At 56.0% G+C, this 12,925-nt stretch overlaps 1 protein-coding gene across 3 annotated transcripts in view; it reads right to left on the reverse strand.

Annotated features, from left to right (window-relative positions):
* TRPV4 (transient receptor potential cation channel subfamily V member 4) overlaps positions 1-12,925 on the reverse strand; it is a 36,302-nt gene that overhangs the window by 11,533 nt on the left and 11,844 nt on the right. For 2 of the 3 annotated variants that reach the window (XM_041729494.1, XM_041729492.1), the window contains exons 2-7: positions 9,244-9,660; positions 7,549-7,602; positions 6,909-7,081; positions 2,499-2,651; positions 1,581-1,721; positions 524-822 (exon numbers count right to left, since the gene is read on the reverse strand). In XM_041729494.1, the coding sequence (XP_041585428.1) occupies positions 524-822; positions 1,581-1,721; positions 2,499-2,651; positions 6,909-7,081; positions 7,549-7,602; positions 9,244-9,629 (1,206 nt within the window). In that variant the 5' untranslated portion in view covers positions 9,630-9,660. Of the gene's footprint in view, positions 1-523; positions 823-1,580; positions 1,722-2,498; positions 2,652-6,908; positions 7,082-7,548; positions 7,603-9,243; positions 9,661-12,925 lie in introns of those variants that run through there. The other variant, XM_041729493.1, reaches the window with a different exon arrangement.

Consider the following 12,925-nt stretch of genomic DNA (forward strand, 5'->3'; position numbering starts at 1 on the left):
GGGGGGCTGTCACAGTGGCGGGGAGTACCCCTGCTATCTGGTGGTTCGAGGTCAGGGACGCAGCTAACCATCCTACACCGCGCTGGACAGGCCGCACACCCCAGAAGCAAATGTCAGTAGCGCTCGGCCTGAGAAATCCTCTCCGGGATGAGGCCAGCGAGGGAAAGAAGCTGTGCAGGGCTGCTCGGCAGGTGAGGGGCTGAGCTAGGACCCTGGCAGGGGATTACAGGGGACTTCTACAGGGCTGGGGGCCTGGGACTTAGATTTCTATCAGTGGCTGGTCCTGGCTGGTGGGAGCATCCAGTGGCACGGGATGAGGACACAGGCTCTGGGTGAAGTTGAGGAGTTTGGCTGGACAATAGGGAGCCACAGCAGGTTCTCGAGCCAGGACATCTGCACAATGGGGTTGGCATGATAGGAGGGGGGTGTGCATGTTAGCAATATTGCAGGCCACAGCAGCCCCTCCTGGGTGTGTGTGTGTGTGTGTGTGTGTGTGTGTGTGCACCCGCCGGCCCACACTCACCCCGATCTTGCCCGTCTTGGCAGCCATCATGAGGGGCGAGAGCCCGTCACTGTTGAGCACGGCCTCCAGGTTGCTGTCGGGGAAGAGGCGGGCGCACTTGAGCAGCAGCAGGTCGTACATCTTGGTGACGAACTTGGTGTTTTCGCGGGTGTTGTCGGCGATGGCCACCAGCGCGTGCAGCACCGTGTTGCCCCGGGAGTCCTGCCGCCGCATGTCCGCCTTCTTGTGCGGGTTCTCCGTCAGGTAGTTGACGATGTGGGGCTGGTTGGTGCAGGCGGCCAGGGACAGGGGCAGCTCGCCTGCAGGCCGGGGGGGGGTCAGCGGAGGGGGCCAGGCCGGGGGCGCTGGGCACAGCAGCGACAGTCGGTGTCTCCGTGTCGGGCGGAGCCGGTTGTGCGTTTTTGTGGGTGACGTGCGGGAGACGGGGTGTCCCCTTGCGATTCGGAGGCACTGAGGGGTTCTTTGAGGGACTTTGTCCCCGAACTTCAAATAATGTGTGCCCTTTTTTTTTTTTTTAACATTCTATTCATCCATTCATGAGAGACACACAGAGAGAGGCAGAGACACGGGCAGAGGGAGAAGCAGGCTCCCTGCGGGGAACCTGATGCGGGACTTGATCCCAGGACCCCAGGATCAGGCCCTGAGTGGAAAGCAGACACTGAGCAACCCAGGCGCCCCAAATAATGTGTGCCTTTAAGCGGGGTGAATTCAACTGAGACATGGTGGCGATGAGACTTGGGCCCTGCTATCTGACCACCAGTCCCGGCTTCAGTGGAACTAAAGGGTGTGCACGACAAGGTGCAGGCTGCAGGGTGCGGGGCGGACACCCATCACAGAGCTAGGGGCTCTCATAATCCCCACTGTACAGATGGGGAGCTGAGACCCCAGGAGACCAGAGCATGCTCTACCCCTCACAGGCAAGACCTCGGTGACACCGACACGCAGCCAGCACATGGGACCCCATCTGAGCCCTTGGCCAGCAGGGCTCTAGTATCTGAGAGGGGCCAGGGCTGTGGACACCACCATGTACCCCCAGCCCCCACTGTCCCGTCCTCACCGAAGTAGAAGTAGCCTCCCTCATCCTTGGGCTGGAAGAAGCGCCCTCGGGCCTGGGCATGGACATCAGCTCCTTGGGCCACCAGGAGCTCCACATAGTGTTTGCAGCGCCGCTCGATGGCGATGTGCAGGGCGGTCTGACCTGGAGTGTGGGGGTGGTGAGGGACTGTCACCGGCGGGGGACAGAGACTGGACCCATCTTGAGGGCAGGGGGCAGGGTGCATAGTGTGGAAGTCAGGTGGAGGCTGCAGGCCCAGGCCTTGGCCGGCTCCTCCCAAGGGCAGCAAACGAACCCCCCAGACGCTGCCCGGATGTGGGATCTCTGCTGCACGAAGGCCTGCAGTGCTGCGCTGCATGGTGCGGGCATAACTGAGACTCAAAGCCGATCCCACACATAGGATCCCAAGTGTGAGAACTTGTCAGGCGCATGAGAGGCTTTAATCCAGGGGGAGACAAAGGCATTGTGATCTTACAGAATTTTGGACTCAAGTATAAAATTCATAGACTTTGAAGCTTCCTATCCAGGAATTGGAAAGGTCAAGTCTGATTCATGGAATTTCAAAATTTAGACCCGGGGAGCTGGGACTGGTGACTGTCATTTTTGCCTCTTAGCGATGCTGGCCCATACAATTATCATAGAGCCTTAGTGTGTCCGGAACCGTGGCATCTCCGGTCCAGAGTGCCAAGTCCATGGGTCATTAGGTTCACTGCATCTCAGAGTCTTGGATTCAGAATCTTGGATTTCTGAAACTCAGAATGGCAAGATCGGAAGGGGGAGTCATTCAATGCTCGGTTCCTGGCTGCAATGCTGGCACCTGGGGCATAGATGGAAGCTCTTGGGCTGGCGTGGGGGTCAGATGAGCAAGGACAGCACCCTACCACCACCCTGCATCACCCCTGCCCCGGCACGGGACCCCACCTCGGTAGTAGATGTCCCGGAAGGGCGAGTTGATGAACTCCCGCATGTTGCCCGTCCGCTCGGCGATGTCCAGAAGCACAGGGATGGTGTCATTGCGGCCATTGCTCAGATTCAGCAGGGCCTTGGGCAGGCAGGTCTTCCCTGTGGATGGCTCTGGGAGGACAAACATACAGGATGAGGGGCGTTCAGTCTGTGGTATGGGACTACTGGATGGCAGGGGACAGGGCACTGGGCAGAGTCGTGGCCCGGTCTCCCCTCCTCTGAGCCCATTCCCTACCTGTGCTCACCGTGCTGAGGGGGTCTAAGAAACTCAGAGGGGCAGTTAGTTCTTCAAAAGGTAGGAAGCCACAGCCTATGGAGATTGGGATTTACCAGAGCATAATTTGGAGGGAATTTTAAAAATCAAATAAATGGTGAAGAAGCCTGGGTTAAACAAAGACAACCATATTTATTATTAAGCACTTGTGAGAGCTTTTAATATGCTAATGGTGACCGTGAAGCTCAGCCATCTATTTAAAAGTCAGACACAGCAGGCCCCATTTGCCATCTATTTGAACAGAGGCTCCTCTTCCCATGAAGTATTTACACCAGTGCCCCTAGAGGGGAGCAGACAGGGTGCAGTGGTCCCCAAAGTGCAGACTGCCTGCCATAGTGGACATGAAATTACCTTAGGAAGGGCAGGAGAGGGCTCTGGGGTCCCAGACGCAGCAATAATAACACTGAAGGCCTGGCATGAGCATTTTCAACTCATTGTCAAATCTCATGAAGCCAGTCTCCACCTGGTACAAACAGGTCCTTAACGCTGCCTTCTGACAACGTCCCCGTGCAATGTTCTTTCCCTTGTGTTAATTTTTATGGTTACATGAGTTGGTTTACATCTTAAAAGAGTTAGTCAATGAGGGCTGCCTGGGTGGCTCAGTCAGTTGAGGGTTGAGCATCCACTCTTGGTTCTGGCTCAGGTCATGATCTCAGGGTCATGAGGTCAAGCCTCACATTGGGCTCCCACTCAGCAGGGAGTCTGCTTGTGATTCTTTCTCTCCCTCTGCCCCTTCCCCTCCCCCTCGCCCTATCTGTCTCTCTCAAATAAATAAATACATCTTTAAAAAGAATAGAAAGAACAAGATGATGAAAAGAGAACACCCCTGTGAATCAGGCACGGGGCAAAATCATGCTGGGGGCTCGGGAAAGGCGGAAGCAGGAATGGGATTGGGAATGGGAGACACAGGTGTGAACTGAGACACCTGCTCTGGAGCCAGGCACCTTGGGGTTCGAATCCCAGCTTTACTCCCGATTCCTGTGTGACCCTTCCTCTGCCTTGGTTTCCTTTCTAGCAAAATTGAGGCCACAGAGGAAATCAAAGAGCTAGTAGATGTTTGTTGATGAGCCCAACACCAGGCAGATAACAGTTTTCAGTAAATATTCTATTGTGGTTATTATTCCACGGGAGGTGCTTTAGGAATTTCTCCCTAGGTACCAGGAGTCAGTGGGGAGAATAAGAGAGACTCTCAGGGACCTGGGTTCCAGTCCCAGCAACCCCCACGACTGAGGCGTCTCGGGCAAGCCTCGTCCCCAGCTGCTTCCTGGCGTACCCGTTGGCGCCCAGCCCAGAGTCACAGGGAGCGGACTCCAGTTCCTCATGTGCATGTGTGCGGGGTGGGGGTGCCCTAAAAGCTGGCCAAGGGCCCTGGAGATCCTCTCCAGACCCATTCACACTCAGCTCCAGCCTTGAGGAGGTGTCAGTCCATTTCCTAATTCAGGCAGCTTGCAGCTCTCCATGCTCCCTCCCCAAACCCACTCCCAGCCTGCATAGGATGGTGTCCCCCTCCAGCCAAAAAACCTTTGTGTCAGCCTTTTCCCTCTCTTCTCCTCCACACGTCCTATTCAATCCCTCCACCACTCCCCGTCTCCACTGCCACCACCCTGGCCCAAGACACCTGCCTGGTTTCCACCAGCCTCTCTGGCTTTCCTTCAATCCACATAGCAGCTGGAGGGTCATCTCAGTGTATGCTATCACAGTAAGCCACAGGGCCTTTGCACATGCTCTCCCTTCATCCTTTCCCTGGTCCTTTCTCTTGTTTTACCTGGTTAACCACAAGTCATTCAGATTCAGCTTAAGTGTCACCTCCCCCAGGAAGCTCTCCCAGATTTTCCTGACTAGATCAAACCCTCCAAACACAGCGGCTTGTCAGCACACGTGACAATTTAGAACTGTTTTTACTTCTGTGATTGCTTGATCGATGTTGATCTCACCCAGGAAACTGTGAGCGACTTGAGGACAGGGTTGTGTCTGCTTCATTCATCATTGTTTGCCCCATGCCCGGCATAGCACCTGATGAGCTGGTCACCACAGATAATTCCAAACCACAGACACCCCAAAGTGGTTTGTGCAAGGCATGGACCCAGACCTTGGATTTGGGCTCCCACACCTCCAGACAGGCTGTCGTAGGGTGGGGAGCTGCCAGCCCTGGTCCGGGGATGAATTGGCAAGAGCGGCATCTTCCCAGAACCTGGGAGGGACACGCAGTTCCAGAACTCGACCACCAGGTGGCGAAGTGGCTCTGCCCGCGGGAGCTGCTAGGGCTTGGGGGCCCTGGGGGCGGGGGGCGGGGAAGCCCCAAATTACTGTCAGATTGGAAGGTGTCAGACTTTGAGGGGTGGTGGTCACAGATGCCCCTGAGAATCAGACGAGCTCCTGAACCTCTGGCTAGAACAACACGCAGGGGCGGATCCAGGTTTCTCAGGGCCTCAGACTTACACAATTTGGGGGTGCTGTGTATGAAAACGAGCACGCAATTATGAATTCAGAATTAGTTGCAGGGCCTTAGAAGGGGCCCGAGCAAGCGAGCAGCCCTACAGCTTACTCAGCCTAATGGGCCTCCTGGTTAATCCCCCAATAACATTCACTACTCCCCAGTTTCAGGGAGCACGCCCCCACCCCTGCTCATGCACACAGATACACTGGCCCCAGGGTTCCTGGCCTCGGTGAGAAGCCCCCCACTCAGTTGCAGACCCAGGAGAAGCCAGAGCCTTGGAAGCCCCAGCCGGGAGCTGTACGACGCGGCGGTTTGCTCCCCCCCGAACTTCTCCACCTGTGCCTCCTGCACATGGGGGTCAGGAGGTGCCCTTCGGTCTGGGCTTGGATGTGGGTGTTATCTCCAAATGAGATGATTCACGAAGTCAGTGAGACCCTCTGAGGGCAGAGAGGAACCCCAGGGTGTCCCAACTCTGAGATCATGCTGCAAACAGCCACATCGGCCGGCTGAGCACCAGGAAGGAATATTTTTGATAATTCAGGAATTCCCCTCCGACCGTCATGAAACTGCACTGTATTGCGTTGGTGTCAAAGACCCCAGTTGGTAGAGGCATATGTGAAAAAGGTAACGCTGGCTGGGTCACCCTGCTTGGCCACTTAATTTAGCTGAAGTACTTGAAGCCTCAAATAATGCCCCCGCTCTGGGGGTGCCGGGGTGGCTCAGCCAGCTGGGCATCTGCCTTAGGGTCAGGTTGTGATTCCCCGGGTCCTGGAATCAAGCCCCGTATCCATCAAGCCCCAGATTGGGCTCCCTGCTCAGTGAGGAGCCTGCTTCTCCCTTTTTCACTCCCCCTGCATGTGCTCTCTCTCTGTCAAATATATGGATAAAATCTTTAAAAAAAAAAAAAAAATGTCTCCTTGACATCCCTGAACGTCATCAGGCCTGAGCAGTAGACTGCCCTGGCCTTCTCGAGACAGGCTGTCCTTTGTAACAGGTGCTGCGGTTCCTAGCATTCCATGTTGATTCATGGGGTCATTTGGCCAGTTAATGATGGCTCCTACATCCAGTACCAGGCACATAACAGGTGACTGACTCAGGTGAAGGGGCTCACAGGCCAACTTTGCCAATTTGCAGGGAAGGCCTGGGGCATCAGAGGAGCTGATGGACTTTGGGTTTGGAGTCCAGATAAGGCTGAGGGGTGAGCTCTCTGGGCTGGAGAAGTGTGGGGCAGGCTGACGAGGGAGCCTCTGGCTGAGGGAGGGGAGCCTGAAAGCTGGGTGGGAATGCTCTGCGAGGACTATGCTATGATTACTCCCTGGTTGACAGATGGGGAAACTGGGTCTCACGGAGGCCACACATCCCTTAAGTGATGGAGGCGTCATTTGAACCCAGGTGAGTGGACTCTGCTTACCTACAACACTGATCTTTCCATAAACAAAGGCTGAAAGAAAGAATGAATGAATGAATGATGGTAGCAAAAGCCTAGAGGGCTTAAGTAATATGGCAATGGACACACAGGATCAGACTCCCTATGCAGTGCTCTTCATGGCCGGTGCAGCCCACCGACCCAGGATGGTGAGAGAGAAGGGGGCCCCCAACACCAGGCCTCCCTCAGCCCCTGGCTGGCCCACCCACTAGCCCCACCTGAGTGGCTCACCCCGGAACTCCTCGTCAGTCAGGCGCTTCTTGTGGGTCAGCAAGAAGGGCAGCAGCCCGTCCAGGTCGGTGGTAGAGCCCCGGGACACGATGTCAAAGAGGATAGGCCGGTTGAAGACTTTAAGGATGGGGGGCGGCTGGGGAGCAGGAGCTTTGGGACTCTGTGGCTGCTTCCTGGAGGTAGCAGAAGGCAGAGTGATGGGAGGGCTCAACCCCCTCCCACCCTATCTCCCCCCTGAGGGGCCCAGGGGTTGCGGTTGGGGGCGGGGGAGCTGGAGCCCTAGAGAGGGACCAGGGTGAGAGGGGATGGATAGCTGGAGAAACAAAGGAATATTTTATCCCAACAAACCCTATCTAGTACCTACTGTGTGTTGGGTAGAAACAGACAAAAAGAAACATATCAGCCTACCTATCCATCCCCCCACCCAACTACCTCTCCATCCACCCATCCACCCACCCGCCCATCCACCCACCTACCGGCCCATCATTCCAACCAACCATCCATCCATTTGTCCATCCATCCAGCCACCCACCCATCCACCTACCTACCCACCCACTCATCCATCTGTCCATCCATCCATCCATCCATCCATCCATCCATCCATCCATCCACTCTTCCATTTCTGTTACTGAGTACTTACAAAGCCAGATGGAAAGAGATACAGACAGCGAGAAAATAAAGGGGGAACGCCGGGCTAAAAGATAAAGCAATTGATTCATTTATTCGGCCATTCGCTCATTGATTTATTCACGCAACAAACATTTGAGACAAATGAGACCATGCACATGGGTGCCAGGTTCGAGGCCCCCCACCCCGTACAGTGGACACAGCTCATGTTAGCCGACAGTGACACTGTGTGTCCAGAGCTGTGGGGCGTGGGGGGAGAAATGCTGAGCTGCAGAGGCGGGTGGAGAAAGGACACGACCCAGGACCCACTAGGCGAGGCACTGGGAGTGAGGAAGCAGAGAGACAAAGGAAGGAAGAAAATGGATATTCCTTTGGTCATTCAACAAACACTACTTAGGCACCTACTGTGTGCTAGATTTTAAGAGACAAAGGGCTGGGAGTGGCACTAGCCCAGGGGGCCCCAGGAAGGGCAAGGATCGTCTCTGTTAGGTCTCCAGGTACCCAGCGCCTGGTGTGTGTGGGACACAGGGAGAACCCGTTAGATGAATGGAGGGTAGGACAGAGAAAGAAACAGACGGGAGGGAGCCGAGGAGAAAGGAGAGGAGCCAGGGGGACAGGTGATAGCAGCCGGCCAGGCGGGAGGGGAGACTGAGGCCAGGAGGGGCTGCAGGGGCAGAGAGAGCTGGAAGCAGGCCAGGGGACGTGGCTCATTAGGTGGTGTTCAGGGTCTCTAAGACCTCAGCCACTTAGTGGCCACCCGCCCCCACCAAGTCCTGCACAGCCCCTGCAAAGCTATTAGCCCTGTCCGGAGTAGGGGTGTGGTGAAGGCTTGAAGGAAGAGTTCCGAGGGAGAGGAAAGGGAGACACGGAGCCCACCAGCTTCCAGCAGGACCTGGAAGGGATGGGGACCCTGGGGCGCTTTGCTGTCCCCCGAACAGAGGCTGAGGCAGCCAGCAGCCCTGGTGTGTGCACTTCCCTCCAAAGGAACACCTTCCTCACCCCATCTGGCTACCCCTTCTCATCCCTTAGCGTGGGGCTCAAATGTTGCCTCCTCCGAGAAGCCCTCCTGGACTACCTTTCCTGTATCAGCTTCCTCTCTCCACCTCAGCACCTCCCCCAGCGCAAATGGTATGTTCACATGCCTATTTACTTGCTTATTACCTGGCTCACCCTCCAAAATGAGTGTGCCAGTGAAGGTGCTTGAGGAACATGCACTGAGTGAATCAGTGACTCAGTGCCTAAAGGAGACAGCTCTGGACCAAGCAAGGGCTTCATCCAAGGGCGTACGTGAGTCTGTGATCGGCAAGGGGGACAGACAAGGACCAGGCAACAACGGGTCATCTCCCGACTTCAAGACTGTCCTCCAGGTACACACAGGGGCCTGAGAGGGGTTCTTAGGGGTTTTCATGAGTGGATGGCTGGAGCGAGAGATGACAAATGGGCAGAGACATAGGTGAACGGTGGATGATGGACAGAAGGATTGGACAAGTGGACAAGCAGGTGGAAAGACAGGTAGCTGGATGAATGAATGGGTAGACGGTGGATGGATGGATGGTGAGTGGATGGACAGATGCGTGAACAGACAAGTATACGGAAAAGTGGACAGGTGTGTGGACAGGTAGGCGAATGGATGGATGGATGGACAGACGGGTGGATGGATGGATTCAACACAGAGGAGACCATTGGCCAGGCGGCCAGCAATACTCACTCGATGACCTTCTTCCTCCACCGCTTGTTGTCACTGGGGTGGTGACGGTAAGTGCCATAGTCGAAGAGCGAGTCCATGGGTGCCTTCTTGGGTCCGGGCACCACGGAGGACTCATACAGGGTGGACTCCAGCAGGTCAATGGGGTTGGGCACCCCCTTGCGGAAGGCACCCTGGAACTTCATGCGCAGGTTTGGTCTCCCGTCACCCGGGCCAGCGGGGCGACCAGTGTCAGCTGGGGAGGGGGAGAGAGAGCCATCCTCCCCTTCAAACAGGTTGGCCAGCGAAGAGAGGGGGAAGGCCTCGCTGCCGGGGGTGCCACTCTCGTCCCCGGGGGTCTCAGCCACCTCCCCGGGCCCGGTGTGGGGGCCTTCGCTGGGATCCGCCATGCCGACCCGAGACCCGTCTGCACTGCTCGGCCTGCAAAGGAACAGGAGGGGAGTCAGGCGGGGCCTAGCCAGAGGTGGGGGCTCCAGGAAGCCCCCTCCCACGTGGGCAAACAGCACTGCTGCCAGCTGCTTCAAAGCCACCGTTGTAATGACAGGGGCGCGGGGTGACCACTCCCAGATGTGGTTGGCTGCCGGCCCCGGGCAAAAGCTGCAACAGGAGCCTCTTTTAGGGACCTGGAAACGCAAATGTGCCTCCGGTCCAACCACCCTGGGCATTAGCTGGAGGAGGAAGGGCCTCAGAGTCACCCTGGGACCCCAAACCTGGAGCCTGGGGCTTACTCCTGCCCACCCCAGCCAGCTTCAGACCCCACAGGGCGGGCCTCCATCCAGGCTCCACATTCAGCAATCATGTGGCGTTGGGCAAGCTGATATTTCATGGCCTTGGTTTTCTCACCTGTAAAATGGGCACGTCCAAGCAGAGAGCATGCATTCCCATGGCCAGCGCAGTGCCAGGCACCAACTAAAACATGACCATAAAATGTATGCTTTGGGCCCAGGAGGTGCTCAGAAAAAACAAAAATCCCATTGTGTGAGCCAGCGTTCCTCCATCCTCCCTGGTGCCATCCTTCTAACTCCCCTTTTGCAGAGCAGGAAACTGAGTTCCCAACACTATAGCTGACTTGCTATAAACCTCGGCTCCCCAGTGCCAAGTGCTCATCCCTCACCTCCCCTGTTGGTCTGGCTAACTCCTACCCCTCTGTGTTCCCAGCTCAATTGTCCCTTCCTCCAGGAAGCCCTCCCTGACCATCTCTCCATGGGATTAGTTCATCCCCGGGCCGTGAGTCCCAGGAGGCAGGGAACACCTCTGCTTATTCACTCCTGCACCCCCAACACCTAGAAGGGTGCCTCGCAGACAAAAGTGTGATTTGCTCCCATTTCTCAGACAGCAAGACTGGAGCTTTAGGAGGGGCACTCACACAGCTTGTAGGGAGGAGAGCTGGACTAGAACCCAGGTCTCCCCAGCTCCGGGCCCAATGTTAGCCAGGAGCCAGGGTGGGGAGGAGCCAGGTGCCCGCTGGCTGGCTGGCAGGCCGCTGCCCTCTGCGGTGCACTGTGGGCGAGTTTCCTGGAACTTTCTTGCCATCCCACCCGGGCTGCAGGGAGATGTCTGAAAAGCTCTCTTTTCTAGGTCTTCCTCTCCCTGCCCAACACATTAGCAGAGGAGCAAATAAACACTGGTTACCGCCTTGTTTGTTTTGTGACTCCCAGGAGGGAAGGCTGGGGCCAGAGAGGTGGGGGTACCACCAGAGGCCTCTCTCGGCGGGTACAACAGGGGATACAGAGGGTCAGCTCTCCTGCTGGGGACTGGCCCCTTCTCTGGGCACCAGTGGGGAGGGACAGGCTAGACTCGAGAGTGATCCAGCTCTGGGGTCTAGGCCCAGTTGCTATTGACATGCAGTGTGACCTTGGGAGAGGTCACTTTAGCTCCCCGAGACTCGGTTTTCTCCTCTTTAAAATGGATGCAGGGACGCCTGGGTGGCTCAGCCATTGAGCTTCTGCCTTTGGCTCAGGTTGTGATCCCAGCGTCCTGGGATCAAGTCCTACATCAGGCTCCCCGCAGGGAGCCGGCTTCTCCCTCTGCCTGAGTCTCTGCCTCTCTCTGTGTGTCTCTCATGAATAAATAAATAAAATTTTAAAAATTAAATAAAATGGATGCAGGGGCACCTGGGTGGCTGAGTCACTTAAGCGTCTGACTCTTGGTTTCGGCTCAGGTCATGGTCTCAGTGTTCAGCACGGAGTCTGTTTCTCCCTCCCCATTCCCCCTCTGCCCCTCCCCTCATGCTCTGTCTCTCTAGAAATGAATAAATAAAATCTTTAAATAAAATGGGTGTAAACGGGACGCCTGAGTGGCTCAGCAGTTAAGCATCTGCCTTCAGCCCAGGGCATGATCCTGGAGACCCGGAATCGAGTCCTGCATCGGGCTCCCTGCATGGAGCCTGCTTCTCCCTCTGCCTGTGTCTCTGCCTCTCTCTCTCTGTGTCTCTCATGAATAAATAAATAAAATCTTTTTTAAAAAAAGTGTGTAAAGGCAACAGGTTTTCAAAGCTTTGCGGGAAGAATTAAATGAGGTCAGGCATTTCCAGTGCCAACCTTGGGAATAAATTGGGGGACTGTTGGTGATTCTAATCAAAGGAGGGAGGGTTAGGAGCACAGGTTTTGACATCAGATGTACTTGGTTCCTGTCTTGGCCCTGGACACCAGCAGCTATGTGATCTTGGACAAATCACTTCCTCTCTGAGCCTTGGTTTCTCTACTTGTAAGACTAGGGTGACCACACCTCCTTCTAGAGATCTTGGGAGATGTCAGATGGCTTTGTTCCGTAAGAACGGGGAGCATGTTGAGGCAAGGACAGGTATCCACTGGGGTGCGGGCATGGAGGGGGAAGATTCACTTCCCAGGGCACAGCCCCTGTCCACCTCATTGGGGATCTAGGGGGGAGGGGAGGGGAGGCATTGGGGCACGTGCCTCTGCTGTCAACACACTCCCGATTACCACACCCCTTCCCTCACTGGAGCAAAGCCAGATGGACACCCCGCTTTGGGGAGCTCCAACCCCCCACCATGCCTGCACCCCCTCTCCTAAGGAATGCCCACCCAGATGGCATCCAGGGTTTCTGAGGGCTCCATGACAAGGGGTCTAAGGTCAGCCAGCCCCAGGTTCAAACCTCCTCTCAGCCACTCACCTCCTTGCTCGTAGCCTTAGGCGAGACACATGTGATCATTATTAGCATTTAATTATGATGAAATGATAAATATGACAATGCACAGAAGAGCCCCCACCGCAAGGAGCGATTAGCCCAAATGTCAACAGCGCTGAGGTCGAGAAACCCTGCTCTGGAGGCAGGTACGACTCTCATTCCCGTTCTACAGATGAAGATGCTGAGGCTCAGAGAGGAGAAGTGACTTGCCCACGGCCACAGAGTGGACTGAGCCAGGCTCGAATCCAAGTCGGAGCAGTCGGCGGCCAAGCTTGGGTTACCCTCGCCCCTCGCTTGGTGGGGCCTGGCTTAGCTGCCGGGCATCTACCTGAGGGCTTATGGTATCTTGTTCCAGCTGCGCAACAGCTGGGAGCTAAGAGTTATTGCTAATCTCTCTGAGCCTCAGTTTCTCTACCTGCAAAATGAGGGCTGTGACAGCATCTGTCCCATAGGGTGACTGCGACCTAAGGCAGATCACGGGTCTCTTGGGCATCTAAGTGAGCATTTGACGAGGCACGGGCTCCCCATACAGCCTGGC

The sequence above is a fragment of the Vulpes lagopus genome, chromosome 14 (genome assembly GCF_018345385.1).
Source record: "Vulpes lagopus strain Blue_001 chromosome 14, ASM1834538v1, whole genome shotgun sequence".
NCBI classification, from domain to species: Eukaryota; Metazoa; Chordata; class Mammalia; order Carnivora; family Canidae; genus Vulpes; species Vulpes lagopus.